Source organism: Patiria miniata, unplaced genomic scaffold (assembly GCF_015706575.1).
Source record: "Patiria miniata isolate m_02_andy unplaced genomic scaffold, ASM1570657v1 HiC_scaffold_6, whole genome shotgun sequence".
Lineage (NCBI taxonomy): Eukaryota > Metazoa > Echinodermata > Asteroidea > Valvatida > Asterinidae > Patiria > Patiria miniata.
The window spans coordinates 2,780,469-2,807,752 of NW_024037073.1; the positions used below are offsets into that span (position 1 = coordinate 2,780,469).

A 27,284-nucleotide genomic window follows, 5' to 3' on the forward strand; every position below is an offset into this window, starting at 1 on the left:
TGGGTTTTGATTGGACAATGCAAATGACGAAACGCGAACGGTTCTTGTTTTTGTCACATACCATACCGAACAGATGTGTGTCGTCTGCTTATTTCGTGTGGTTTGTTTGTGAAATGTAACTTTCCAGAAATGGAGCCATTGGATCTTTCTGAATTAAGGGAGGGGACTTTGTCAAGTTACCAAGAAACTGTGAGAGGTAGTCGTCGACAGAACTAATTTTATGCTTGAGAATTTGAGTTTGACCATGGAGCTATAGCTCCATGGTCATGATGGTTTGACTGAGTGAACATCATGATCCGACACTGGCACTAGTGGGGGGTATAGTCAGACTGGTTCCAGGTCTATCCACAATATAAAATAGCCCGCTGTCAGCTAGCCCCACTAGTGTGGCCGTCGGTATGCTGCGCAGAGGTTCAGCGCAGCATACCGACGGCCACACTAGTGGGGCTATAGTGGGGCTAGCTGTCAGCGTGAATATTGGAGGCGGGAAGCAGTCCATTATGTGCATTTTCGGGGAACTGAGTCCTAGTCCTAAGGGACTAAGGGACTTTGCTTTGGCACTTTGGAGTAGGCCCACAAATTAAATGTCTTGTTTGCTCTGTTGTACCATCTACCCGTGAATTTGGCGTACAGTTAGGACTCTCTCTAGCAATGCCTTTTTAAACTAAATTTATCATTCTTGCATGTAAATGCCCAACAGTGCAGTATGTGATCATGAAGAGTACGCCCTAGAAAAAAATACTCCCAAGTAGGCCGAACATTAACATCTAAGGTCATACTCACTCATCATAGAAAAAAAAATGAAGCAGATTCTCATCCCTGCCCGCTTCCGTTTTTCCCGGCCGCCGCATCTTTGTTTTTATTTGTTTTTATTTTTTAAATCATACATTTGCAATATATTTCGTCTTTTTAATGAATAATGTGCTTCAGAAAAATTGTAGCTATGTATGTAAGTTAAGATCGCTGCAAGTAATACCATGTGAAGATTTAAATGACTCTGAATTTGAAAGTTCAGCTTGGTGCGAGGTTAAGTTAAATCAGAACGACATCCTACTAGTCGGAGTCTGTTACCGTAGCCCCAGCAGTACTGATGAAAACAACGAGAAATTACTAGAACTACTAAAGAAAGTAGGAGAGAAGAAGAGGAGCCACTTACTTATAATTGGCGATTTCAACTTCCCACAAATAAACTGGGAAACAAGTGAAGTAAGGACGGGTGAACAACACCCAGCCAGCCATTTCTTTGACACAACGCAGGATTTGTACCTCATTCAACATGTCAACTTGCCTACCAGACACAGAGACGGTCAACAGTCCTCAATCCTGGACTTGGTTTTCTCAAACGAAGAGTTCATGGTTGAAAATCTTAGAGATGTAGCTCCGATGGGAAAGAGTGACCATGTTGGCTTAACGTGGACTTACGTATGCAGCTCTGACATCACGTCAAGGGAAGAGGAGAACGGAGGAAGACTAAACTTCAACAAGGCAGACTATGTCAGCATGAGGGACTACTTTGGAGCAGTTGAATGGGAACAGAAGATGGAAGACATGAACTGTGAAGAGGCATGGCAGTATTTAAAGAAAGAATACAACCAGGCAGTCCAGGAAAAAGTACCGAGGACAAAACCAAAAACGAAGAGTAAACCCCCATGGCTTCGTTCACATGTCACAAAGTCTGACAAAAAGAAACTTAGATTGTACCAGAGGTACAGGAGATCAAAAGCATACCATGATTATGAAGAGTACAAGAAACAAAGCAACAAGACAAGAAGCATAGTGAGGAAAGCACAAGCAGAGCACGAAGAGCGGCTTATGAAAGAATTTAAGAAAAAGCCAAAAGCTTTTTACAACTACGTGAGACAAAACCAGAAAGTTAAAGTTGGAGTTTCCCAGCTGGAAACAGAAGACGGAAATCTGACAAAAACTGATAAAGAAGCAGCAGAGGAGCTATCAAGATTCTTCCAGTCGGTGTACACCCTAGAGCCAGATGGGGAGATCCCAGAACTTCCAAGGGTAGTTGATATCATCCTGGATGACTTGAACTTCACCTACGACGACATCAAAGCAAAACTTGACAAATTAAAACCAGACAAGTGCCCAGGGCCAGACCAGATTCACCCCAAAGTACTCAGAGAATGCAGTGAGGAGCTGTCATTACCATTGTACCATGTCTACAGAAAGTCACTTGACAGTGGAGAACTACCTAAAGACTGGAAAACAGCCAGGGTAACCCCTATCTTCAAAAAGGGATCTAGGACAAAATCTGGTAATTACAGGCCAGTTAGCCTGACATGCATTCCCTGCAAGGTAATGGAGTCATTAATCAAGGACAAGATGACTGAGTTTGTACAACAACATGAGATACTATCTGACAGGCAGCACGGATTCACCCAGGGTAAATCATGTTTGACAAACCTGCTTGAAACACTAGAAACGGTTACCCATGACTTAGATGAGGGCAGCGGAGTAGACATCATCTTCTTGGACTACCAAAAAGCTTTCGACTCAGTCCCACATAGACGACTACTAGGAAAACTGTCTACATATGGAATTGAAGGAAAGATAGCCAAGTGGATTGAGGGATTTCTAGTTGACAGATCTCAGGTAGTAGCAGTAAGGAATGCTGAATCAAGTCATGCAGACGTTGCAAGCGGAGTTCCTCAAGGATCGGTGCTAGGACCGCTTCTTTTCATCCTGTACATCAACGACTTACCTGGAACAGTAAAATCAAATGTTCAGATGTTCGCCGATTATACTAAAATGTTCACAACGATAAAGTCACCGGAAGACGCAGTCAAACTACAAAGTGATATCGACGCACTGCTGAACTGGTCCAAGATATGGCTCCTACGATTTAACGCAGACAAATGCAAAACCATGCATATGGGAAACAACAACCCAGGATGTGTCTACCAGATGGGAGATACCAAACTACAAGAAACAGATCAAGAAAAAGACTTGGGAGTGTATATCTGCAACAACTGTAAGTCGTCTGTTCAGTGTGCAAAGTCTGCCCAGAAAGCGATGAATAGCCTCAGAGTTATCAAAAGAACCTTCAAGCATATAACCAAGGATAGTTTTGCTGTATTGTACAAAACATACATAAGGCCTCATCTTGAATACTGCGTCCAAGCATGGAACCCAGGGCTGCGGAAAGATATCCACACATTGGAGAAGGTGCAAAGAAGAGCAACCAAACTGGTTCCTGCTGTAAGACATCTTAGCTATCCAGACAGGCTAGAGGCACTTGACTTGTCAAGATTTTCAACGGATTTGACAAAACAGAACCAACAAGATTCTTCAAAATCTCCAACACAAGAGAAACAAGAGGACACAACATGAAGATCTTTAAGAGTGGGATGAACAAAGCTCTGAGATGCAGACAAGACTTTTTCTCCCAGAGAGTAGTCAACACTTGGAACGATCTACCAAGTTATGTTGTGAATGCCAAGACCACAAATTCTTTCAAACATGAGCTCGACGAGTACTGGAAGAGATATGGGGTCATAAAGGCTTGTAAAGCGTAATACTTATTCCCATTAAATCGTAAGTGTAAGTGTAAGAATCTGGTAGAAAGGGTGACGGCTCCTTTGGACACAAAAGTATTGGCAAAAGATTCCTTGCAAAATCCACAATCATCTCGGGAGGAAAACAGAGCCACCTCCTCCCTTTTTTCCAATAGCTCAAAAACTATTTTTTTTTTTACTTAATCTAATCACATCGCTCTATTTCACAGTTCAGTACAAAACCTCTTGGACCAATTTAGAAAAAAATTCTTGTCAGGGCTTTTGAAAAAAAAAGGAATTGGAGTAGGCCTTTTTTTCCCCAAGATGGTGGATTTTCTGAGTTGGACCAATTCTTCCATTTTTTTCAACTCTTATGCTCATATTTTTGTGTCCAAAATTTTGTTCACAGGCATAGTGTCTTATTTCTTTTTGTTTCCTATTTATGATAGAGTTGAAAAAAGAAATTGACTTGAGCTGTATTTGAACCTGCAACCAGATTACTCTACCGACTGAGCTATCCAGGTTTATGTTGGCAGTTTCCTAATTCTCTCCATGTTGTTCAAGGGCTAGCCCACATTAGCAATGCTACAAACGTGGAAAATAGCAAACAGGGATCACTCAGAGAGATACAGCTTTTTTGTTTTGTTTGTTTGTTGGTTGGTTTAGGACGAGCAAATGAGTCTTTGCAGGAGCTCAAGCACACGTTCACCACTCCGTTTCCTGGGCCACAATCCCTCAAGCCACCCCTGTCAACCAGTCCAAGATATCAATCATCAACCCCAAGGTCAGGCAGGGAATCACTCAGACTCACAAGAAAAGATCATCAAGGGGCTGTGCACAGACTCAAGGCAATGCTGCAGCAGCAGCAGCAGCACATGTCACTGCAGCGCACTCATCATGATGATGATGTATTCCAGCGCAGTGCATTTACACACACTCCCGGAACCGGACCAAGGCTGGATATGGTATAAAAACTCAATAGGCATCATCGTGACAGTCAGTTTGAAAAACAACTGTTAATTGATTGGCCAAAACAAAAATCATTTTTTTAACTAGGCAGATTTTCACTGTACCCGCTTTGTACCTATTTCACCAACTAATTCACTGACTGAGTTTGTTAAAGATATAGTCCATCATTTGTAATTTGTGCATTTTGTTTGTTTGAAGCAACAGAAGTGTTCAAAATCTAATGAAGGATACTGAACAACTAACCTGATGAAGTTTCAGCTCAGCTTCAGCTGTATATTCCGAGAAAAACAGCATTTTAGGATCTCAATTTCAAATCAAGAGTTGCTGAATCATGTTTTGAATTCAGCGTCCGAGACGCGTTCTCACTGAGACGATTGCAGCTATATGCGATGTCGTGCACTGATCCGACGAATTATAGCAACCGCGTGTGCGTCGTGCCAATGCTTGCGCGCGCTTCGCCGAATAACAAAACGAACTACTAATTTAAATTTTCCTACGGTGCGTCTTAAGACGCACTGTTGGAAAGGCCTTCTTTCATTGATTACTTCAAAATGAGAGCTTGCCAGAAAGAATAATTTCACAGGGAGTTTAGTCCCCTTACTATCTTTTAACCAAGCATGTTTTTCAACAATAATTACGCCAGTTACTTTTCGGATGGCTGCAAATGATGGACTATAGCTTTAAAGGAGAGCCGGGCAGTGCTATCGTATAGGAATATCATGTAATGGCCTATTATCAGGTTTGTTAGTAAAAAACGTCATACACGCGTGTGCAACACTGATTACTAGCACCATTGGATGAACATTCAAGCTGCGTTGGCTTCATCGTGTGAAGAACGCGTGATTCAATTGAGATAACGTCACAATGATGAACCAGATATAGACCAGATGCATGAAAAAACGTCCACTGAAAAGCCATTCTGAATCAATTGAATAGAATTTTGTGTGCTGTGGGACAAGCTCAAACTCAACTGAACTTGCCTTGTCTTGTTGATGGTAAAAAGGCTGACAAGTTCACCGAAAAAAGTTGTAGTCGGGCCCATCACAAGTCCACCACAAGTCCGGTCACAAGTAAATCACAAGTCCATTCTCAAGCAACAGGTGATGAACAAAAACAGAAGAATGCCTTTGTCACCAATCAGTTGAACTAAGGGCAGGATGACTTGTGATGGATTTGTGATTGATTTGACTACATAATGCTGGTTTAGTGCACTGCTGAATAATTTTTGTCGCCAATTACGCCAAAACACTTTACAAAGAGATTTGTGAGGCATTCTGGCAAAAATGAGACAGAATTAAGGCAGAGGTCGAATGAGGGTTTGCAGGTATTAGGCAAGAGAATCAAATTCTGAATACTTTGTATTGCACTTCAATCTTACATTCCGTTGACAAGTTATGGCTGTTTAAAGTTCACATTTATTGACATGTAAAAAAGTAAAATACTGAGTAAAAGGCCTTTAAAGTTTCAACTGTTTTGTAGTTCCTTAAAATACACTTTTTCCCACAATTTTCATACTATTTCTGCAAAATATGTGAAGTAGACATATCAAAGATTAAAAATATCAGAGTCTGATATTGGAAAGATTTTTTTTGGGGGGGGGGGGTTTCTAGGGCCTGTGCCCAGTTCCATCTCATTTTGCCACATTTTAATTTTGTAATGGATTTATTTGGTTTCATTAGGAAAAAAAAAATTGATAATTTACTCAAATTGCTTTCTTTTATAATTTTACATGTATCTTTCTAAACGTTGTAACATTTGTTAAGAATTGGTGAAGACTAATTAAATGTGTTTTTTGTTTTTGCATATTTGTTTTTGTAACTGACTTGCTCTGTGTAGGGACGGCCATCCCATGTGGATCCTACAACCTCGTCTGGATTGGGGGGCAAGTCACAGACGACAGGGGAGAACGAGCCAAGTCTTGAAGACATCTTACCATTCATGAGCAGCCAAAGTGCTTACATACAGCAACTAGAGGGAGAAAATGCCTTCTGTAAGGTACTGAAATGCCAATGTCAGGGAGCTGTTCAGTGCATAAATCTGCTAAGCATGGACAAATATTTGCTTAGCAGAAACAGGTTACCAGCTGAAATGCCATGAGGTGTATTGATTGTGACTGGTGCTCAGCTGATTTATGCTAAGCACATAACTTTGCTGAGCAACCTTTTCTTGCTTAGAAGCACTGTAAAATTGGGCCCTAGTACTTAGGGACATATGAACGCTTTCTGATTCTCACTCGAAGATGCAGTTCTTCTTCCAGTTGAGTGGTAACTTCATAATTGAAGAGTACAGCACTCAGTTGATTTGAGTACATTCAGAATGCAAAGGAGTCGTGTGTATCCACGCCATACACGCATGAACCAATACATGAACGCAGTGTGTCCCTCCTATGGGTGTCTGGAAAGTTGTAAACAAGCATCATCTTCTGTTCATTCCCGGAGCCCCTAGACCCAAGTCAGGATGATTTCAAGCTTTGCTTACATGGGAGCCAAGCTTATGTGAGCCAAGTGGGGACGAGGGAGAGTCTCAGGTCTATACTAATTATGATAATAATACTTATTTGGGAGGCTAATCATTCTTACTCGCAGCTGGGATGCTGAATTGCAAAGGACGCAGCTACAACGTGGTCGGGCCGCTGGCATGTAAAGGCGCCTATGGCTGCCGGCCACATCGACCCATATATGACCACGGAGCACAGCCTGAGATCGAAAGTGTTTGATATTTTACGGAGGGAGGAAAACCGAAGGGCCCGGAGAAAAACCCTCGTGGCACAGGAGAGAACCAACGCACAACTCTACTCACATGTGATCTCACCTTGGTGAGAGGCGAGCGCTTTACGCACAAGCCACCCATGCCACCCCATGCCTATGGTACCAATAAAGATTGATTTCAGCATTGATTAGAGTGATTTGATTTTGATTTGACTGATTTCAGGATGAGCTAGCCTCCATGAGAGCCAAGATTCAGAGCGTCGTGGACGACAACATCCGACTTCACGAGGAGTTGAAGACATCAGTAGTCAAGCTAGCATTAGGGGAAGGACAGACTGATCAGGTAAGGAAGAAAGTGACAGAACTCTGTAATGCTGTCACTGAAACCACAAACTAACATCATCTACATTGTTTTGCATACTTTTTACAGTGGGTTTCAGTTTTTGCAGAGAGGTATCAGTGATCATTTGATAATCTTTACATTCTTTGTCTTTGGAATGAGGAGTACTAACCAGTTAAATCAAGGATGTTGTTGTTGGTTGATATTTACTCTCTGGTCAGAAAAAAAAAATTCACCTTGTTTCATCGGTCGTTGCTACTGTTTTGATATGATGTTGACCACTGACAGGCTAAGTAACAATGAATTTTAGTGTTCATATATAAGAAGCAAATCCTTAAAAACCTGAACATTTTAACTCAACTATCATATAGATATCGTCAATAAAATAAATACTTAATTTTGATTTTAAAAGTTTTAAATAAATAGACTTTAGAAGATTAAAATGGCAGAATAATCAGTAATAGCTTTACATGCTACCATCTCAGACCTGTATCAAATTTCTAGTACAATCCAAATCCATTAAAGCATCACACTTCTTATATTTCTTAGATCCTCAATTCTGTTATTTTGTTCCTTTTTAGGACACTGAAGATCACAAAAAGGATGCACCTACCTCAACTGCAGGACTAGCGAATGTAACCCCAGAAACTCCAATGGACAAGAACTCGTTTGGGAGATTTGCACAGGAATTGGTATGCGTCAGATTAATCTTGTGATTGCCATTACTGAGGGGCGCCACACTCATTCACATATTGCATGCATTCAGGTATGGACCCCGTGCACAAGTACCCCCTCAAGGATTACAGAGGGAGAGTTGGGGGAGACCACTGGGAGGCATTCTTGAATGCATTGCTGTTGGCGCCTGACGCTCACACGGAGACGTTACAAGTTTGTGCAAGCTCAGAGTAGAACATCTCGTACGTACTTCGCGCCATACACCACAAACTAGTACGTGCTTGCTGTTTGTCCCTCCCACTGGTAGCCTTTAGTCAAGTCCCACGTGCTTACCCTGACACGTGACGCACCCCGGATGCTGACACGTAAAAAGACTAGGACGAGCGGCGTAGCCGCGAGGGCCTTTGACCATCTCGTGGAGAACGCTTATGTTTTTCTTTACATTTGTCTACCGATTTGGTAGACATGCATAATGCATTACCCGTTGTGAATTGACCAATGAAAATGCAGAATTACTAAAATAAATCATGCAACCGTCGTCTGGCGCCAGACAGCAATGGCGCGCGTGCTGTTGCTGGTAACCGCAAACCACCGTTAGATGATTGGTTTATATTGCTTGATTTATATAACGTGAATAAATGAATAAGTGATTAGTTCCACGAGATAGTAAAGGCCCTCGCGGCTTTGTCGCTCGTGCTAGTCTTTTTACGTGCCAGCATACAGGGTGCGTTACGTGTCCGGATGGTCCTGGTATAGGCGCCTGGGACTTGACTAAAGGCTATCCCACTGGGGGCTCTCCACCCAGGAGTATGAATGGTTACCTGTGAGGGTAGAGGACTGAATGTGCGCTGATATCAGCTGCCGCGTGGTCTCATGGCCTAATTAACGGGGGAATAATTGTAAAGCGCTTAGAGATTGTTGATACGATGGAAAGCGCTATATAAGCATTACAAACTATTTTTATTATGAAAGTGGCCACAAAGCACGTCTACTGTTAAGGTAACTCAGAAATTCTGTGGTCTTAGACAGAATCATGGGAATTTAAGTATTCGCACAAATTATCCAAACTGTGATTGGCTTCAACAGGAGCAGATGAAAGCTCTTCATGAAGCAAAGACGAACCGTCTAGAAGCTCAACTTTCCTACACAAGGTAAGACTTGGACAAAACGTATGACATCCTGGTGTTGTTTATGAAAATCATGATCTCCTGCTTCTAGCTCAGACGTTTTCACCACCTGACCATTATATTTTATTACCTCTACTCACTGGATGTTTGAGCAACCCTGAAACCGCAGATCACTGGGTGTTATGAGTCTAACAGTTCCATGCTGCCATTGTGGTGCACAGGGCTAAGTCACCTCTGTTCTTGTTGTAACCATTCATTTCTGGACAGAAAGAGGCAAATCATGACAAATCATCTTGCCCAAGGACACATGCATTACAACTCCACTGGCTGGTCTCATAACTTCTCATTCTTATGATGTATTTTTCCCCCCTCTAGGTCAGAGCTTGAGAAACACGAATGACAGTACCCATACTTTTGTTGGTAAAGAGAGGGAAATCAGGACAGAGTGGTTGCCTATAAGGACAGACACACCACAACCCCACTGGCTTGACTCGTTGCTTTTCATTCTTATGATGTATTGTCCTCCTCCAGGACAGAGCTTGAGAAATACGGTACCTATTCATTTCTGGGTGGAGAGTGGCAAATTGTGACAAAGTGTCTTGCCTAAGAACACATGCGCTTCAACCTCGAAGGCTGTGCTCATAATTTCTCCTTGTAATTTATTTCTCCCTCCAGGTTAGAGAAAAATATGAGGCAGTATCCATTGATTTCATGGTGGAGTTAGGGAAATCATGACAAAGTGTCTTGCCTGTGGACACAAGCATCACCACCCCAGTAGCTTGGTTCTAAGTATTTCGTGTTGATGGAGTGTTTTTTCCCTCCAGGTCAGAGCTTGAGAAATACGAGAGACAATGCGATGAGCTGCGTTCTAAGCTCCGCATGGCCGAGTCCGTCAATCTCATGTCAAGAGAAGAATCTCAACTGGAGAATGGTTTATGTGTCAGGTGTGCCCAACATGAAGCAGTCATTGCATCTACACATGGAAGCGCCCATGCTAAGGCAGTTGAGCGAATCACAGGGTAAGAATATGCTGCTTCTTTTGACTTTTTGGGGAAGTCTTTTTAAAAAAACAACTGTAGTTATTGAAGCTTTACCCTTGTTAACTACATCTGACATATTACTTTCACTGATTCATCAGGTTATTACTTTTTACTCCCTACCTCAGAATATAGATTCTCCTTTCGCAAATTGCGTCAAAATATTAGGAGAAGTCATCAAAGTTTGGTCACGTGTGTGACTTCAGACGTAAAAAAGTTATCGAGGCCCATATTGGAAATTCACACTTTTCTCCAAAGTCCTAAGGACACACACACCCATACTAATTTTGGAGTAAGACTAGCCTTTTGTGATTTACGATATACACCCTCAGCTTTAGTTTCAAATTGGAATTGTTCTGTGGTCACATGTGTGACATTTTGATCGGTCATGTGCGTGATATTTTGTAATTAAATTTACACTAATTTATGCACGGAAAGACCAACTTATGAAACATCTTAAGAAATGTTCATCGTTACTTACTAGCAACGCTTCAGTGAACAATAATCATTTGTATTACATACATAAAAACCTTAATTTTTCCCCCCAAATTAGTTTAGTTTCAATTTCTGAAGAATCGACCACTTCTGCATTTCTTGAAATATTTTGTAGCAGACAAGAATTTGTGGTTGGTCTTATGAACTACTGACTTTTTTTTAACTGATTGTCTAGTGAAAGGGATGAATTGATGGAAACGTTGACAAGACAAAGGGCATCGATGAATGATTTGAAGCAGAGAGAATCTGATGCATACAATCAGGTCAAACAGAGTGTCACCATGGTGGAGCAAGCACAGCTGGAGAAAACTGAGGTAGGATCTCTGATTATTTAACAATAATTACATAATTTCATAACTACAAAAACAATAATTAGAAAGTAATTATGAACAAAATTCAATAATTTGGATTCAAGAATATGGTATGTAATAACTAATATCTATAAGATCTAAAAGATATAATCTTCTTACGGGCACTTAACTTGTTTAGTGCATTATTAAATGTCAATTGTCCTCGAGGCTAGCGATTTTTACTTTTTGAGTAACCAACGCCATAAGTTTGGGGCATGAAAAGTATTGGAGCAGTTAAGGGTCAACCCCAATTCACTACAAGTCAGCACAAGTCATTCACTTTCAAATCAAGATACAAGCCAGTCAAATGAGGCATTTCTGTATCACTGGTCATTCCCATGACTTAGAGTTGAACTGTAGTTTTAGCTGTGATTGACTTGTAATTGGCCTTTGATTGAATTCTGACTGTTTCTTGATTGACTGTTGATTGCTTTCGTTTGAATTGCAAAGATGACCCAAATCCCCACCATTTATATTGGGCCCTACAGTGTGACCCAAACCTGGCAGCAGCTGTTGAGAACGTAAATGCAAAGTTTTTTCATAGTTGATTGATACTATTAACAGACTGTCTGATTGCATATGGATAATTTTGAATCGGACTCTACAGCCACCTCCGAGCCTGCAAAAGATAGAGAGCCCATCCTCCCGATCCTCGCATGCGAGGAACAAGCCATCCATCCATCCAATTTTGAATGAGAGCGGTGAAGCATTGAACACAAATTTTAAAAAGGGAGAGAAAGATCTGTTATATCAGGTATAGGATAAAGTGAAAAATGGTCAGTAATCTTCATCTGAAATCAAACTAAAGCTGAGCTCTCCAAAGTTCACGACAAAACCTCATTGACTTCATTTTGATACATATGTAACACTCACTAACTCCTTAGAAACATGAGTGATTATTCCAAATGGCCAACAAACATAGTTTTCAAACTACATCCCAACAAAAATACCGCAGGACATAAAGCACCTCAGAAAACATTCTTCTCAGCAGTTCTGCTTATTAATTGTGTTCTATGCATTCTAATTGATCCGCACTTTCTTGTAGCTCCTTGTCCAGAGAGAGCAACTCAAAGATGATCAACATCGTCTTCAGCAGAGGATGGAGGAGATGATACTGGAACACCAACGCAAACTGCTTCAAGAACGGGAACTCACCAGGAAGGAATGCCAGCATGAACTGCAACAACTCAGCCAAAAGGTGAAATGAAGAACTAATCTGGAGCAAAATCATAATGATTCATACCTTTATTTTAATTGTAGATATGATGAGTTGAATCATGGCCCAGTAGGATGTTATGGTCAAACAGCAATATTAAGTTCAATTCTGAGATGTTTTGGGCTCAGTGTAATTTTTAGTAAAACACACTTGACAATGAAATTGCTTTTATTAAGGCACACTCCCCCTCCCCCTTGAGGCACTCACCCACCCCTCCACCCCTTGAGACCCTTGTTCCACTTGTGCCCCACAGTTTACAGCACTTTGGTTTTTTAAGTTGATCAAAGAAAAAGATTAGAGAAGGGGTTTGAACCTGCAACCTCCAGATTGCTAGTCCAGTGCTCTACCAACAGAGCTATATCCAGCCCTATGGTAGCGTTTCCCCTTTTGCCCATGTCTTTGTTCAAGGGGCGTTTAATAGTCAGAAGCTATAAACCTGTATATACCATGTAGCCATGGATCTTGCCCAAAGTCCTGATGCTAGCAACATTTAGCAATGCTGCAAATCCGGAAATAGCAGATGGGGATCACTCATAGAGGATATTAGGCTTTTTATTACAACTTTTAAAATAACTATATTGTGAAATTTTAAGTTGAACAAAGAAATTGACCAGAGTGGGGTTTGAACCTGCAACCTTTGGATTGCTGATCTGGTGTTCTACCGGTGCCGTTCCAGTGCACTTGTTTTGTTATTATTATGACACCTTCCTAAAAATAAGAAGTCCTTGTCCCCCTCATAAATTGGACCCCAGTTACTGTTTACATCTCATATAAGTCTGAGAAATACTTGACAAAATTTATCGTTGATTTATTTCTTTATTTTCAGATTGCCAAGTTAACAGAGGACCTAGTGTCCACCCAGAACCAGTTGGATCGAGTCACCAGGGAGAAAGTTGCTGTCCAGTCAGAGCTTGAGCAGTGTAAAAGCCAGATCATGCAACACAGCAATGAAATCAGTCAGGTAAAATCAATGGTGTAGCAAGAAATTTTTCACGGGATGGGTTTACCAACTTATTTTTTTCCAAAAATTGTAAGACCCTGCTAATGGTTTAAGCCATGTCCGCATACAGCGCACCACGCCCAAGCGGGTCGCATGCAGAAAGAATGTTCAGCTCGGTGATCAGATGCGAGAGGTACCTCTCCCTTCTCCCCCGTCTCTTCCCCCCCCCCTTCTTTTTTGGGGGAGGGGGTTGGTGGGGTTTCCACCCCCAAACCCCTGGTCTCTACGTCACTGTGTAAAATACTGATATCCTGAGTTTTGCATGGACTAGCTATGTGCAGGAACAGTATGCTACAAGTTTGCACAAGTGTGACACAAGTTTGCATGTGTACTGCAACAAGAGTGCACAACCAGCACAGGCCCGAGTCATTTTTACGTTGGCAAGGGCATTAAGTGCCTGTCATTTCTCATTGTCACTGTTAAGCGTGTACTTGTGCACTACATCCATCAGGTGTATTACAAGACCAATACATCCACTTTTTTTTTAAATGTCTTTGGTTCAGTCCAAACCAGTCTTCTCTGCTGTCAGTACCAGACCTGTATGAGACCTATTTTGTCAAGGTGTCCATATTTGTCCCTAAAAGTCCCATGTCGAACCCACTCAAATACTAGAAATGGCAAATGAAGTTGTTTTTTTAATCAAGTGGTAGGATTTCCACATCTCAAAAAGCATGCCAGATGTTTGAAAAGCGAGTGTAAGAAAATTGAATCAAAGTCTGGGAAGAGTGAAATAGAGTGTCGTGAAAGTATAAGGCATCATCGACAATAACGTCTTGGTTTTGACATCCCATCAGGTATCCCACGGTGTGCACCTATCAACAGCGACTGCCAAGGTACAGAGAGATGAAGCACTGAGGCAGCTGGAGAGACTGAAGCATGCCACGGAGCAAGAAGTCAGGGACAAAGAGCAGGTAGGACACCGACTGGAAAGTTGTCAATTGCCTCAGTGCACGAACAGCATATGGCACTTTGTGACCAGTTTCAGAAGTTCCATATTTTTCGTGGATTTTTTACCTTCCCCAAATCCACCATTGAGAGATGAATTCCTACATCCCTTCCACTTTCAATATTTTATACCAGACTGATATTTACTAACAGCTCACATTTTGTATTCAAATTCAGTGACCCATGTTGAACCATTTAAACCGATGCAAGGGAGGGCTACCAAAACAATTTTTTTTTCATAATTATCACACAGTTTTGCAAAACCGACTTCATTTTTCTAATCTAAAGAGGGTTTTCTGCAAAATGTTTTCAAAGCAGTTCAGGCATTACTATTCATAATTTCAATGTCTTTTTTTATTAGGAATTATATTAATATGTATCCTGACGTATGTTTTTTTAACAGGAAATTGTTCGGTTGAACAAAGCACTGTTAGAAACAAGAAGGCGGTTAGAAACGGCAGAGAAAGAAGCAACAATCAGCCGAGAAGAGTGTATCAGACTGACAGAGAACCTCAACGCATCTGAGAGAGAGGTAGGCGATGACATGAAAAAAAGACTGGGCAAGTCTAGTAAAGCTGGTCCCAGAGTACACACGATTCCATTCAATTCTGGGTATTCACAATGCAGTGCGCCACCAAGAGTTTGCCACATAGAGTTAATTTTTCCCAGTGCATTGTGGTAGATGGTCGACCAATTCGCAACGTGGGACATTTGAAATTGTTCGTTTTTTCCGGTCAGTAGTTTCGTAAGCGTATGATTCGAGTATATGTTTGCCCTTTTCTTTTCTTTTTATCAATATGGTGATTTTTGGTAAGGCAGCAGACTGCTATGCCCCAATCTATAACAAATTAGCTCAAGTTGTCTACTGACACTCATTCAAATGGGCCATGTTTTGTCAACCGTTAACTTGAAAAGTTGACTCTCCATGGCAAACTCTTGGTGGCGCACTGCATTGGGAATCGCCCGAATTGACTCAGAATGGCTATTCAGAGGGGGTCTTTTCATGCATCTGGTCTACACAATGGGCTAGATTTAACCCATTCATTGACGTTTAGTGGTTCTTTTCACCAGTGTACAACCAGTCTAAAGCCGTGCAGAGACTGTTGTCAACTTAACCAAATTAAATCCAGTGCAGACAGCTTGTAAACATCCCAAATGGTCAAGTTTTGACAGTCGATTGTTAGCTTTACGGTCTGGAGCACTTGGTACGTTTTACAGGGCCAACTGGGTCGCGGAAAAATAACATTGTTAGTTTTACAACTCTTTTGGACAAAAAAATACATGGCGTGGACACACAGCTTTAACTGACATTCGACTTGGTTTTAATTTCACATTGATATTCTCTCCAATTTCTGATTCTGATTCCTCGTCTTTTGATCACCTTCCCAAGACGAGCCAAATCAAGATGGCGAGAGACAGTCTTGAGAGAAGCCGACATGAGGAAGTGAAGACTGTGACGCGCAGAGCACAGCAACGAGAGATGGACCAACAACAGACTATACATGAACTAGAATCTAAATACTGTAAGTCAAAATAGTTTAATCACTTTCATTTTCACTTTTGCACGAAGCATGAACTGACCCATACTCAGCCCTGCTTTGTAGTTTTCTTTTCAGTTAACAAACAGAAAAGTGTTTCTAATTCTGGTCAGGAATTTGACATTGACCTTTCAGAATGTGTACTGCTGGGCCAAATATATATTAACATGCATCAACCCACCCCAATGTTTTCATTGGATTTGGTTATTTTGTTGGTTGGTTTGTCTGTTAACAAGATAACTCAAAAAGTTATGGATGGATTTGCATGAAAACAATTTTAGGGGTGGTCCTGGGTACAAGTACAAATCACAAATCGTTAGATTTTGGAAGTGATCCGGATCTGTGTCTGGATCCAGGATTTATTAAAGGATTTTCACCATTTATGCAAGTATTTCTTTGGGGTGTACTGACAATATGGCGGGGAATTGTTTAGCCTTGGCGGAGCTTTACGCTCTCTGAGTGCTTTCTAGTTTCCCCTCTTTTTAATATTTTTTTTAATATAATTTTTGACATCACCACCAAATAATTGTTTTACCCTATGAAACACTTGTCTCATTTTCCTTTTTAATTAATATGATGATTTTCTCGTCTGTATTTAGTCTCTGACACAATTTTGCTGAAATTGATTTTTTTTTCTCCTTTACCAGCTCTAACAGTGGCAGAATTAGAAGACATGGTATCCAACCAGAGTTCATTGATCAGTAAACTCAGGGATGAAGGTAGAACACTGACGGAGCAGTTGGATCAACTCAGTAATAAATACAGGTGGGTTGAGAGAAACAGTGCCAAATAATGGCAGGCTGCATAAGGCGCTCGCCTCTCACTGCTGTGGCCCAGGTTCGATTCCTGGCTCTGCTCATATGCGAGTAGAGTTGTGCGTTGATTCTCTCCTGTGCCACAAGGGTTTTCTCCGGTTCTCCCATTTTCCTCACTTTGGATCATTGGCTGTGCTCCGTGGTCAGACGTGGGTCGTATTGGCAGTTGCCCAAGGCACCTTTAAATACTTTTGACTTGATCATGTTGTAGCTGCATCCCTAGCGATTCAGCTTCTGCGAGTAAGGACGGTTAACCCCCCAAATATATTTATTTATTTAAGGAAATAATGCATTGAGAATACCCACTGCACGAGGCAAGATGGCGTCCGATAGTGCTTCCACAATTTTGAATTGGATGTTTGTGCATGGATTCCATAGTCCTTGGCTCATTATGAGGTATACATACATGTAAACGAATGCCAAGTCCTTTTTCTTTACACTTCATTTTTTTTGTCGGGAATTACAAGTCTTATTCATTGAACAAACAACTGTTTCTTCTTTGGTTTTGTCCTTCACCGACATAATTTTATTAACACTGTATACTCAGTGTTGTCCAAGGTCAGTGTTGGGTTGGGGGGGGGAGGGTTGCCCCACTTTGCCGCCCCCCCCCCCCCCCCCCCACGCCCATGCATATTGATGAGTAATTGGTTTCATTTTCTGGTTTTTTTTTGTGTCCAGAACTGAAATCCGAAGGTTGAAGCAGACCAATGCAGAGTTGTCCAGTCGACTGGACAGACTGACCAATCAACACGCCGAGATGGAAACGCAGTGCGTAGATCACGGCAGAATGCACAAGAAGATGACCAATAAACTACATCAGATGGAGGAACACGCACAGAGGAGCTCTCAACAGGTACGACAATATACCGATCCACTAGGCCCCGCCCACTACACACATGGGTAACAACACATGCACGTGTCTAATGCAACACTGCATGTTCCAACCCTGCGTGTCATACGTGCATGCATGCATGTCTTGAGTTTAACATACACCTGGTGAACCTCAATCTGTACGTCCCGTTCTACCCTGCCCCATTATTTTGTTCTATCAAACATCTTTAAAACCTAGTTTCATCCCATTTTACATTACTTGACCATTCAATCACTGTGATACATCAGCAGAATTTTAAATGCAATTTTTTCTCAAAATTAGTCTAACAAATTCAATTAAGACGGTGGTCAATATTTCTGTTACTGAACTCAGTATCCCCAAATGTTACATCCCACTGGAAAGCTCTTGTTCTGCCGAATCCAGAAATATAAATATCTCTATTCTTAAAAAGTCATAGACTTTTAAGCTAATTTTGTGGTAACACATCACATATTGGTTCAGCGCGACTCTGGAGTGCCTTTCTCTAAGTGGCTTCATGAAATTTTACTGACAATATTGTTTCAAAAGACCAGGCTTGAGCATGCTTTGCTTCATTCGAAAATTGATGGACCACTGTGATTGTTTCTTTCAGATTTATGAGCTTCTTGAGAAGCAGACAAGCTTAATGCAAGACAGACAGATGCTGAGCAAGGAGGTCGACTTCCTGAGATCTCAGCAGAAGAACGCCTCGTTACTCAGTACAAGACATTCCCCGGCTGATCTGGATATGACACCAGAACTAGACATGAACATTCCTGGAAGGGGAGGTAATGGTTGACTTCCTGAGATCTCAACAAAAGAACGCCTCGTTACTCAGTACAAGACAATCCCCTGCTGATCTGGATATGACACTTGAATTAGACATGAACATTCCTGGAAGGGGAGGTAATGGTTGACTTCCTTAGATCTCAACAGAAGAACGCCTCGTTACTCAGTACAAGACAATCCCCTGCTGATCTGGATATGACACCAGAACTAGACATGAACATTCCTGGAAGGGCAGGTAATGGTTGACTTCCTGAGATCTCAGCAGAAGAACGCCTCGTTACTCAGTACAAGACAATCCCCCGCTGATCTGGATATGACACCAGAACTAGACATGAACATTCCTGGAAGGGGAGGTAATGGTCGACTTCCTTAGATCTCAACAGAAGAACGCCTCGTTACTCAGTACAAGACAATCCCCTGCTGATCTGGATATGACACCAGAACTAGACATGAACATTCCTGGAAGGGGAGGTAATGGTTGACTTCCTGAGATCTCAACAAAAGAACGCCTCGTTACTCAGTACAAGACAATCCTCTGCTGATCTGGATACGACACTTGAATTAGACATGAATACTCCTGGAAGGGCAGGTAATGGTTGATTCACATGCATTTCAGACTGGCAACAAGTATTAGGAGCAACTCTTTTTGACCCAAATGCAGTTTGGTTTCAGACAGCTACTTTTTCAGACAATTTTCCATTGACAAATGTGCTTTTGTATTCATTGTACCATTGAGCATTTACAGTCTAAGAGCTATGATCAATTCGGAGCAAGTTTGATCAAGTGGTTAAATGATTAATTTTCTAATGTATGTAGCATCTGTGAGAGATAAATTTAAAGTGCAAATGTCTCCAATTCAACGATGATCAAACACGACCACAACTTCTTGATCCTTGTTCCCTATTTTACACTGGGATCTAGGTATCTATTAATAACCAGCAATATGATCTACCTAGGTAGCCTGGTCCTTAATAGTCAACTTACCCAGTCCAATCATCGTAAACTAGCATCTGTTTTCCATTTATTTGCATGTTTTGCTGTGCTGATAAAATCTTAAAGAATTTTGACAATGCAAAAACATTTGTTCGACTCAATTAATAAAATGAAAAATATGTTAAAACTTTTTGTAAAGAGAATGAAGAGAATTGTTGGTTTTGAACCAAATCTTTTTATCAAGCACTTTTTTTTGTATATTTATGCAATTTTCTTCGAGATTTTAAAAATAAATTGTAATCACTAAAGACATGAAATGTTTTGATTGGATGAAATCTATTCTTGTCTTGTTCTGACCAGTTCAAATTGCAGTATGCTAAAACAAGGAAACATAAGAAATAATATAATTAACAGATTTCAGAGAAATTCAGTTTAATCAGTGCAATTTGTTGAACTTTTTTTTTCTTCCAAAAAAAATGTTACAAAAATATACGGTTGAAATTAGCACAGTAACGGTGAATAATACATGTACTTCACGTCTTTTAGTTAGTTTCCAAACTCTAACCCAGGCATTTTTACTGAATCTGTCATGATCCAACACTCTCAACAGCATAACTTTCATATTGAAAAGTTCCACAATACTTCAACCTAAATTCACTATGAACGATAATTTAGGTGTACATGAAGATATCAACCTTATTGCACATGTTCCTTAAATTAAACAGATATTTAAATTTTCCCTATTTTCTCCTCTGGGAAATATAACTTTCCTAAATAAAAAAATTTAGTAGAAAATTTATATCGAAAAGGATTCCATACTAAGAAGATACAAATGTAAGTTTTGGCAAACAACATTTCTACAATAAATGCAAAGTAAAGGCACATTCCTATAGGTTGACGTGGACATTCAGGAGCATCTGAAATCTCTATCTCGTTCCAAAAACATGTTCATAAAAGTAAATGGTTCTTAAGTCTGGAGTGCTAAATGGTAACACATAGCAACCGATGAAAATGCAGGTGCTAATGAAAAGATGTTTTCATCAGCCAACGTAATGCCGCACCACCCTGTAGCAGCCATGCAACTTTTCCTCGGATCCACTGATTTCCTCATTTTGTACTTCTCATGAATGCCGTTACAAATTGAGAAACACTGTACAAAGTCTTGGGTGGTTTGGAAATTCCCTCCTTTTTTCTTCTAAATTCCCTGTTGCATGCCTGCTATAGGTTTGTTAAAGGTGTACACCAAGTACACATACCATTTTCCTTGTAATGGATTCGTTTGCTCACAAAACACTCATTAACCCTGAAACAGTATGATGCAAAGCTTTGTTTACATTTGCGCTTTCTTTTTGGTTAGAACGAGAGTCACCAAGTTCCCATAAGAAAGCGCACATAAAATGTGACGTCACTATGTCTCGGGGGGGGGGGGGGTATAAAACTACATTTCTTTCTGTTTGGTAAAAAAAGGGCATAATCCTGACACTGTAACTGAAATTGTAGAAAATGTGGCTGCTACAACTTGCGTAGGTAATACAAACTTTGCATTAATACTGACAATTAGAAATACTACATTTCAATTGTGCGTAGTCGAGTCAAAACCAAATAATTTATAGTGTTTGGAAGTAATAATTTTCCTTGGACACCCAATGCAATGGTTGCAAAATAAGGATCCTGATTTGCATAGACCTTATACAGTCAAAGACCTCACAGCAGGAAGCGAAAAGCAAAAACTTCCAGGGAAACAAGGACAACGTATGTGGGGGCTGTCTACTGTCCCCTACTGTCCTCAGGTGTGTGTTCGCCTCAACTGTGGTCCAACAACTACACATTTTTATTGTCGAGGAAACTAGGACCAAGTTGTGGGGACTTCCAATAGTCCCCACAGCATCTTCGGTCCCCACAATAACTACCACTCATCAGGTGTGGTGCCCACGTGTCTGTGTGGTGACTGCTCTATACATTACTGCATGGTTGTCCATCCTCATCTTGGTAGGTGTCTGATTTCATCTGTGTTGTTGTCGATTCTGTTGTACTGCTGTTTGTGGAGTGGCTTGGGGTGTCATCTAGTTCAACCACGTGGCTGCCTCGCTTGCGACTGAAACAAAATGTAACGATTTTTGTGATATAAGGCCAATTTACATTTTTCAATGTGCATAAGTTAATGAGTGACAAGGGGCATGATTTTGTTGCTTAAATGTAAAACACTATTGATTTGCGCATACTTTTAAAAACATGCAGCACTGTCCCGTAACAAAGTCATGTATGTGTAAATTGGCCTTCAGAACATATGAACGCCTTCATAGGACCTCGTGTGCCAATAGCTTCTGATAATTTTGTGAATGTCAAAGCATGGTTGCTTGTCTCTAAATTGTCTCCATGTGGATAAACCAAGGTGGAGGTAATCAGTCTGACCATATTTACTCCAACATTTGAAATTGTGCTTTCACAGGGGAATACAAATGCTGTTTGAGCTGCATTCAAGCATTCATACAACTGCTAGAATTCAAGAGTCGCTCCTAACCAAATTATGTTCCACAGATTTCAACTGAGCATATGGAGGATTGAGTATTGCAGTCATTTAGAATGACTCCAAAGTATAGTGTGTTACCTCCCGAGTGAAAGTTGGAAAAAATCACTCGGGTGGGACTCAAACCCACGACCTCCTGCCTTCTAAGTGCAGCTGTCTTACCACTCGACCATCGAGCTTACGGGATCGGTTGGCTGGTTCGAATCTGATGTACATAGCAGCGGGTACTGCATAAACTATTATAAGATGGAATTTTGCGTCGGGGTGATATGGAATTTGCGTCGGGGTGAAGATGGAATTTTGCATCAGGATGCACTGTGCCAAAGTCTAAAGGGCCAGACCTTGTGGTGTTTATGCTCAGCCGTGTATACATTTAGGCCTAAATTAAATCCTTCGCACTGCTCCAGGACGTCACTGGCTCTGCCTCAACATATTGACAGTGATTGCTGGAGGATTTTGCAGGATTGCAGCAATGGTCACCCCTCCAAGGACCACATTCAAACATTAATGGAGGATTTTGCAGGATTGAGGTTGCATCCTAGTAAAAATGCCTAGAGGGAGTTAGAATTAATGTCCAACATGCCTTCACAAAAGTTTGACATGCGTGCACGTTTTGTGTGACGCATGCAGCAGGAACATGTGATGTGGCATTGGAGAGACGCATGTGTTGTTGCCCATGTATGCAGTGGGCGGGGCCTTGAGGATTGGTCTATCAATACATAAATCAGCCTGTCTGCATATTTGAGTTGACTGAGTCACTTCTAATACAATTTGGTTTGGCGCGACTCTAGAACCCCAGTCTGATATGGGTGTTAAGTAGTGAACAAACAGAAAGATCGATGTTTATCACTTTTTCAACTTACCCATAACCAGTGCTGCTGGCATAGAAGCACAGTTCAAGTCCAGGCCAGGGTACAAAGGTGCAGCAGGGTGCAAAGGTGCAGGGTGCAAACAAGGAAAAGTGGAAAATGAAAATGAAAACCACATATTAAAAGGTGTAAACCACTCTGCAACTCCAAATAAAAACCAAAAAGGTGAGATTTAATGTGACATGTGAACCACAGCAAACTACAGTTGCAATTAGGAACGAGTACTAGTCTGCTTATTTTTTTATGATGTATCATCACAAGTGCCTTAAACTACCACACTGTTCCCCAACTTACCTTTTTCCAAAGAAAATGTTCCTCAAGGATCCCGTCAGGAAGTTTGACTTTTTGGCAGATTTACCGGTTGAAGTCGGATTGTCTCTGGGACTTCTGTTCAGATTAGCTTTCACGTTCGTTCTTGGTGTTGAAATCTCTGCTGATCCGTTCACTGGCTTGCTTTCATTCCAAACATCTTTGAGGATTCCTGGTTTTGTCGACTCGGGCGTCCCGACCCGATTCAGGTGTGGGATAGAATGCGCCCGCCTGCGGTGCTCTGAGTTTCCAGTGCGCTGCAGCTGCACTGTACTCCCTGCCCTCTCTTCAGAGCCCAAATCCTGGACTTTTAGAAGTTTGCTTGAGCCGGATGCACTCCGCTGTCGATATTTCTGCTGCTGCCGTCGATGGTGGTGGTGGTGATGGTGAAGATCGCTCTCCTCAAAAATGATGTTAGTTCCTGCGTCTTCTTGGTAATAATCATCCCTAGGAGTGGAGGTCCTAGACGAAGAAGAACTGGACTGAGGACTGCCAACTTGTCTCCGGTGTCTAGGACTTCGTTGTGGTTGGTTTGCCCCCGTTTGTCTAGCTCTAGGAAGCGCGCTGGAAGGCGAAGACGGTTCGTAACCCATCTCTCCGTTAGCGTCATGCTCACGGTAAATCCCGTATCTGGGAATTTCCGTGAGGTTATTCTGCGATCTGGAGCTCCTATGCCGGTTTGGATCGTGGGGTCTGTACGCGGACTCCGCTTCGTCGCTGTTTTGCTCCGGGATGTAAGTCATTCCTGGGATGTCACCGGACATGGATGCGTGATGAGTCGACACTGGGTAGGTTTCGTTCAACATTCTCTGGTCGTAGCTGCCGCGTCTTCCCATACGTCCTCGGTGCTGCTTAGAAGTTCTGGAAATACGGACGGGACTTTAATTTATTCTTTGTTTGGCAAAACTTTCACTTACTGTTTCATAATATAAATGTATAGCCAACACTTTAACTATGAAGGCTGCCACTTGCCCCAGTATGTGTGTGGTTGCATATACATGTAGGATCATTTGCATTCACCTCAAAAATAACCTACCGAATTACTATCAAAAAGCTTACTTGGATTAAAGATCATACTGGTACTAAACACCCCATGAAATTATTTCGTCTGGCTTGCTGTCATTTAAAAGATATCAAGAAATGTAGGTGATTTCCAACAATCAGTCAAACTGATTTTTTTTTTAAATAGAGAGTGCTATGGATGAAATTGTGTTTCTTGACAAAAGATTTTGCATTTTTTTTTCACTGTTTTCTTGAAAAGTGTAATATCCACTGAGCTGAAACTGCAACAGGTTAAAGTTTTGTACATTCTTCTTTTGGATAATGAGTGGTGTTATTATTTGAAACAAACAAAGTGCGTGAAAAGCAAATGATCCTATATGCCTTTAATAAGGAGCTTCTAATGCTACATTAGATTACGATTTCACACACTGTTGCTTCTTCGTAAAATACAAAATTATTTTTAAAAATATTTTCCAATGTTTGTTTGATTGTCTTGATATGACATCCATACCTGGGACTAGACCGAGCCACAACCTCTGGATTCCCAACTCTCTCGCTTTCAAAAAGGCTGATACCGGGTAAGGACGCCCGCCGATTTCTCCTGTAACCATTAGGAAGTGTGTGACCGTGACTAGGGGATTTCCGCTGACGTGTCGGGCTAGCAGTCCATGTACTGTGAAAGCCATTCATGCCGTCGTGCATCACTCCTGGTACATTTTCTTGACTTGGCCTGAAAATTCAAGTAAATGATTAGTTAGATTTGTTGGTCACAAAGGGGCGAGGGGGCAGCCTAGTGTCCTCTTTGTACCTGAACAACGATCACTGACTCACTGACTAACTGTCACATTTGAGACCGCTGTCTTGAATACTGTATTTTCATTGGCCTAGTTTATAAAGATTATAAAAGTCATGGCACACTCCCTGTGGGATATCACGAGTGTGCTATGACATTGTATGTGCGGTATACGTACAGTGTGAAACGCTTGTATCATTGGTACCCACGCTATTTTCACCATGTTTTCACACATGAGTGTGAGTAGCGAATCAGCAGACGATCAGCTGTTTTGAGCACGCGACATGCATGTGAGTTTCCGTTAATAGACTGTCTTGATTTACTGCCGTTTGTTTTCGGGTTTTTTACATCACAATCCAAAGAATCCAAGACAGAGGTATAACAAAACAATTGTTTGCTGCTGTGATGTGGGATATGACGTTTTGAACATCCTCGGGGCGCATAGCCCCGCCCCTCGGATGTTCAAAACGTCATATCCCATATCACAGCAGTCAACAATTGTTAAATATCATATAGAATTATCCTGTAATGCTAATGAATGGACTACATCGAGCCAACTGTGCAGACCAGATACATAAAAAGTCTTCCAGAGAAGAACCATTCTGAATCAATTAAATATGATATTGTGGACCTGGCGCCGATTTCACAAAACGCTAAGACACGTCTCAGGAAGAGTAACTCATCTTTCCCATGACTCGTCCTATAGGAGCGATTGCATCAAACTTAAGACGCATTCAACACGTCCTAACCTCCTTAGCAACCAGGCTGAACTCGTCTTAACTTAAGATAGGTCTGAGGGTTGTCTGATCTCGTAAATACGTATGTTAATCTGTATATCGTCTGGAAACTATTGCACCATCTTTTGGTTCAAGACAAGTTTCGGCCCAGGGCCATAGTTTTGAGATAGCTGTAATTTCTGTAGCTATGATTTTAATGCCAGAGGAAAACCGCTGTAGAAACTGATTTGAAAAGATTTCTGACATGTGGGTCACTTCAGTACTGTAGTTTTAAAATAAGCTCTCTGGGTGTATTGTCCATTCAGGGACACCATCACTTTGCCGCAATGAAAATATCTTTCAAACTTACGGATGATGACTGTATCTGTTATAGGGCGACTCGTCCTCCATAGACTGGACCCCACTGTCTTTGTTGAGTGATGAGGATTGACTGCTTATTATGATATGCGGGGAGTAAGTGGATGCCAGACTTCTCCTGTTGGATGGCAAGAATGTAATCTTTTGATGCTATTTGCAAGACTAATAACAGTGAAACTAGTTTGATCGGTGCTTACAAAACCATTTATGAAAATGTCCCCAAACTGTGTTGCTGATTGCTTCTTATTGATATTTCTGTAATCATGAGATTGGACTTGCAGCAGTTTGATACCAGTGTGAACTAGGAGCACACAGTGCTTGTGTTCTTCAGCAGCACACTTTACTACAATTAGTTCTCTCTGCCTAGGAATGTAGGGAGCAAACCATACTTATCTCAAACTGCTGGCCTGATGAACAGGGGTAATAATTTGAAGCGCTTTGAGACTATAGTAAAATGCCCTATATAAGCACCACACATTATCATTAACACTCCTTGGTGGAGAGGACCAATTGTGATCAAGTGTCTTGCTCAGGAACACAAGCACCATGGTCCTCCGGTGGGATCTGATCTCCATGCAACCTTATAAGTCAGGCAAACTAATTGACCACTGGACCATGCTTAACCAACACAATAGAGGGCGAGTCAAAAAAGGAAACCCAAATGTTCTGCATGTTGTGCCTTCCAGATCTAAGATGTGAAAGCCCAATTAATAAGCTTTTGTTTTAGTACAAGTATCATTCAAAACACTCATGTACTTTTTGAGTTATGGAATTTTGAACACAAATACAGTTTTTAAGATTTTTTTGAGAAATTATTCCCACATGGTGTTTCCGCAAACCTTTCACTCAATTTTTTTTTTACTCGCCCGGTATGTAAGGTTATTCATTCCATTTGATCAACTCCAGAATCCTGTCAGAAATGTCTTTTATAAGTCTCAAACCCAGAACAGAAAACAAAATCAATGTCTTTTTTTGAGATTGCCGTACCTTTCAGAGAGGAAGAGTTTGTGTGTTCGTGCAGCCTCCACGGCCTGCTCTATGGCCGGGTTCATGGTGGCCAGGAAGCTACCAAGGTGCGTCAGGCAAGACTCCACGTGGTAGTGATCTGGATGATCCGCGTCGGTCAACTCTAAGACTGTCTGTTTGGAATATATCATGGATGATGAAAAGTTAGATAAACGTCTGAGAAAGCTTGGTTCTTGGCTGCAAATTTGAGGGGAACTAGATTGTTATTTGTAATTTGGGAGGTCATCCATGTTTGAAATCCCAATTAAAGAAAATTTCAGCTGTCTGAAATCTCAACAGTTTCATAGTTTTAAAAATTCCACTGGAAAATGTTTCTTCTAAAAATACTTAAAAATTTAAGAAAAGTAGGAAACAGGGCTAGAAGTCATGCA

General features: G+C 41.2%; 2 protein-coding genes across 3 annotated transcripts; one reads left to right on the plus strand and one right to left on the minus strand.

The window, feature by feature from the left end:
* Positions 1 to 33: 33 nt before the first annotated feature.
* Positions 34 to 19,604, plus strand: LOC119742803 (serologically defined colon cancer antigen 8 homolog). Of its 2 annotated transcripts, none has more exons than XM_038218978.1 (16): positions 34 to 196; positions 4,173 to 4,471; positions 6,312 to 6,470; positions 7,407 to 7,526; positions 8,105 to 8,215; positions 9,285 to 9,349; positions 10,150 to 10,344; positions 11,033 to 11,171; positions 12,253 to 12,405; positions 13,250 to 13,384; positions 14,218 to 14,334; positions 14,772 to 14,900; positions 15,759 to 15,891; positions 16,554 to 16,671; positions 17,400 to 17,574; positions 18,185 to 18,370. In XM_038218978.1, exons 1-16 carry the CDS (start codon positions 130 to 132, stop codon positions 18,368 to 18,370), a joined length of 2,301 nt encoding a protein of 766 aa, XP_038074906.1. In that variant the 5' UTR covers positions 34 to 129. The 2 variants fall into 2 exon arrangements, with proteins under 2 accessions (XP_038074906.1, XP_038074907.1); XM_038218979.1 differs by lacking the exon at positions 34 to 196 and adding an exon at positions 469 to 567 and having other exon boundaries at positions 18,185 to 19,604.
* A 1,113-nt stretch (positions 19,605 to 20,717) lies between these two features.
* On the minus strand, positions 20,718 to 27,022 carry LOC119743048 (probable voltage-dependent N-type calcium channel subunit alpha-1B). The gene is made up of 6 exons (XM_038219381.1): positions 26,875 to 27,022; positions 25,880 to 26,005; positions 24,512 to 24,730; positions 22,984 to 23,859; positions 22,684 to 22,695; positions 20,718 to 21,388 (listed from the first exon to the last, which is right to left on the minus strand). Exons 1-6 carry the CDS (start codon positions 26,937 to 26,939, stop codon positions 21,247 to 21,249), a joined length of 1,440 nt encoding a protein of 479 aa, XP_038075309.1. The 5' UTR covers positions 26,940 to 27,022; the 3' UTR covers positions 20,718 to 21,246.
* Between the last annotated feature and the right edge of the window lie 262 nt (positions 27,023 to 27,284).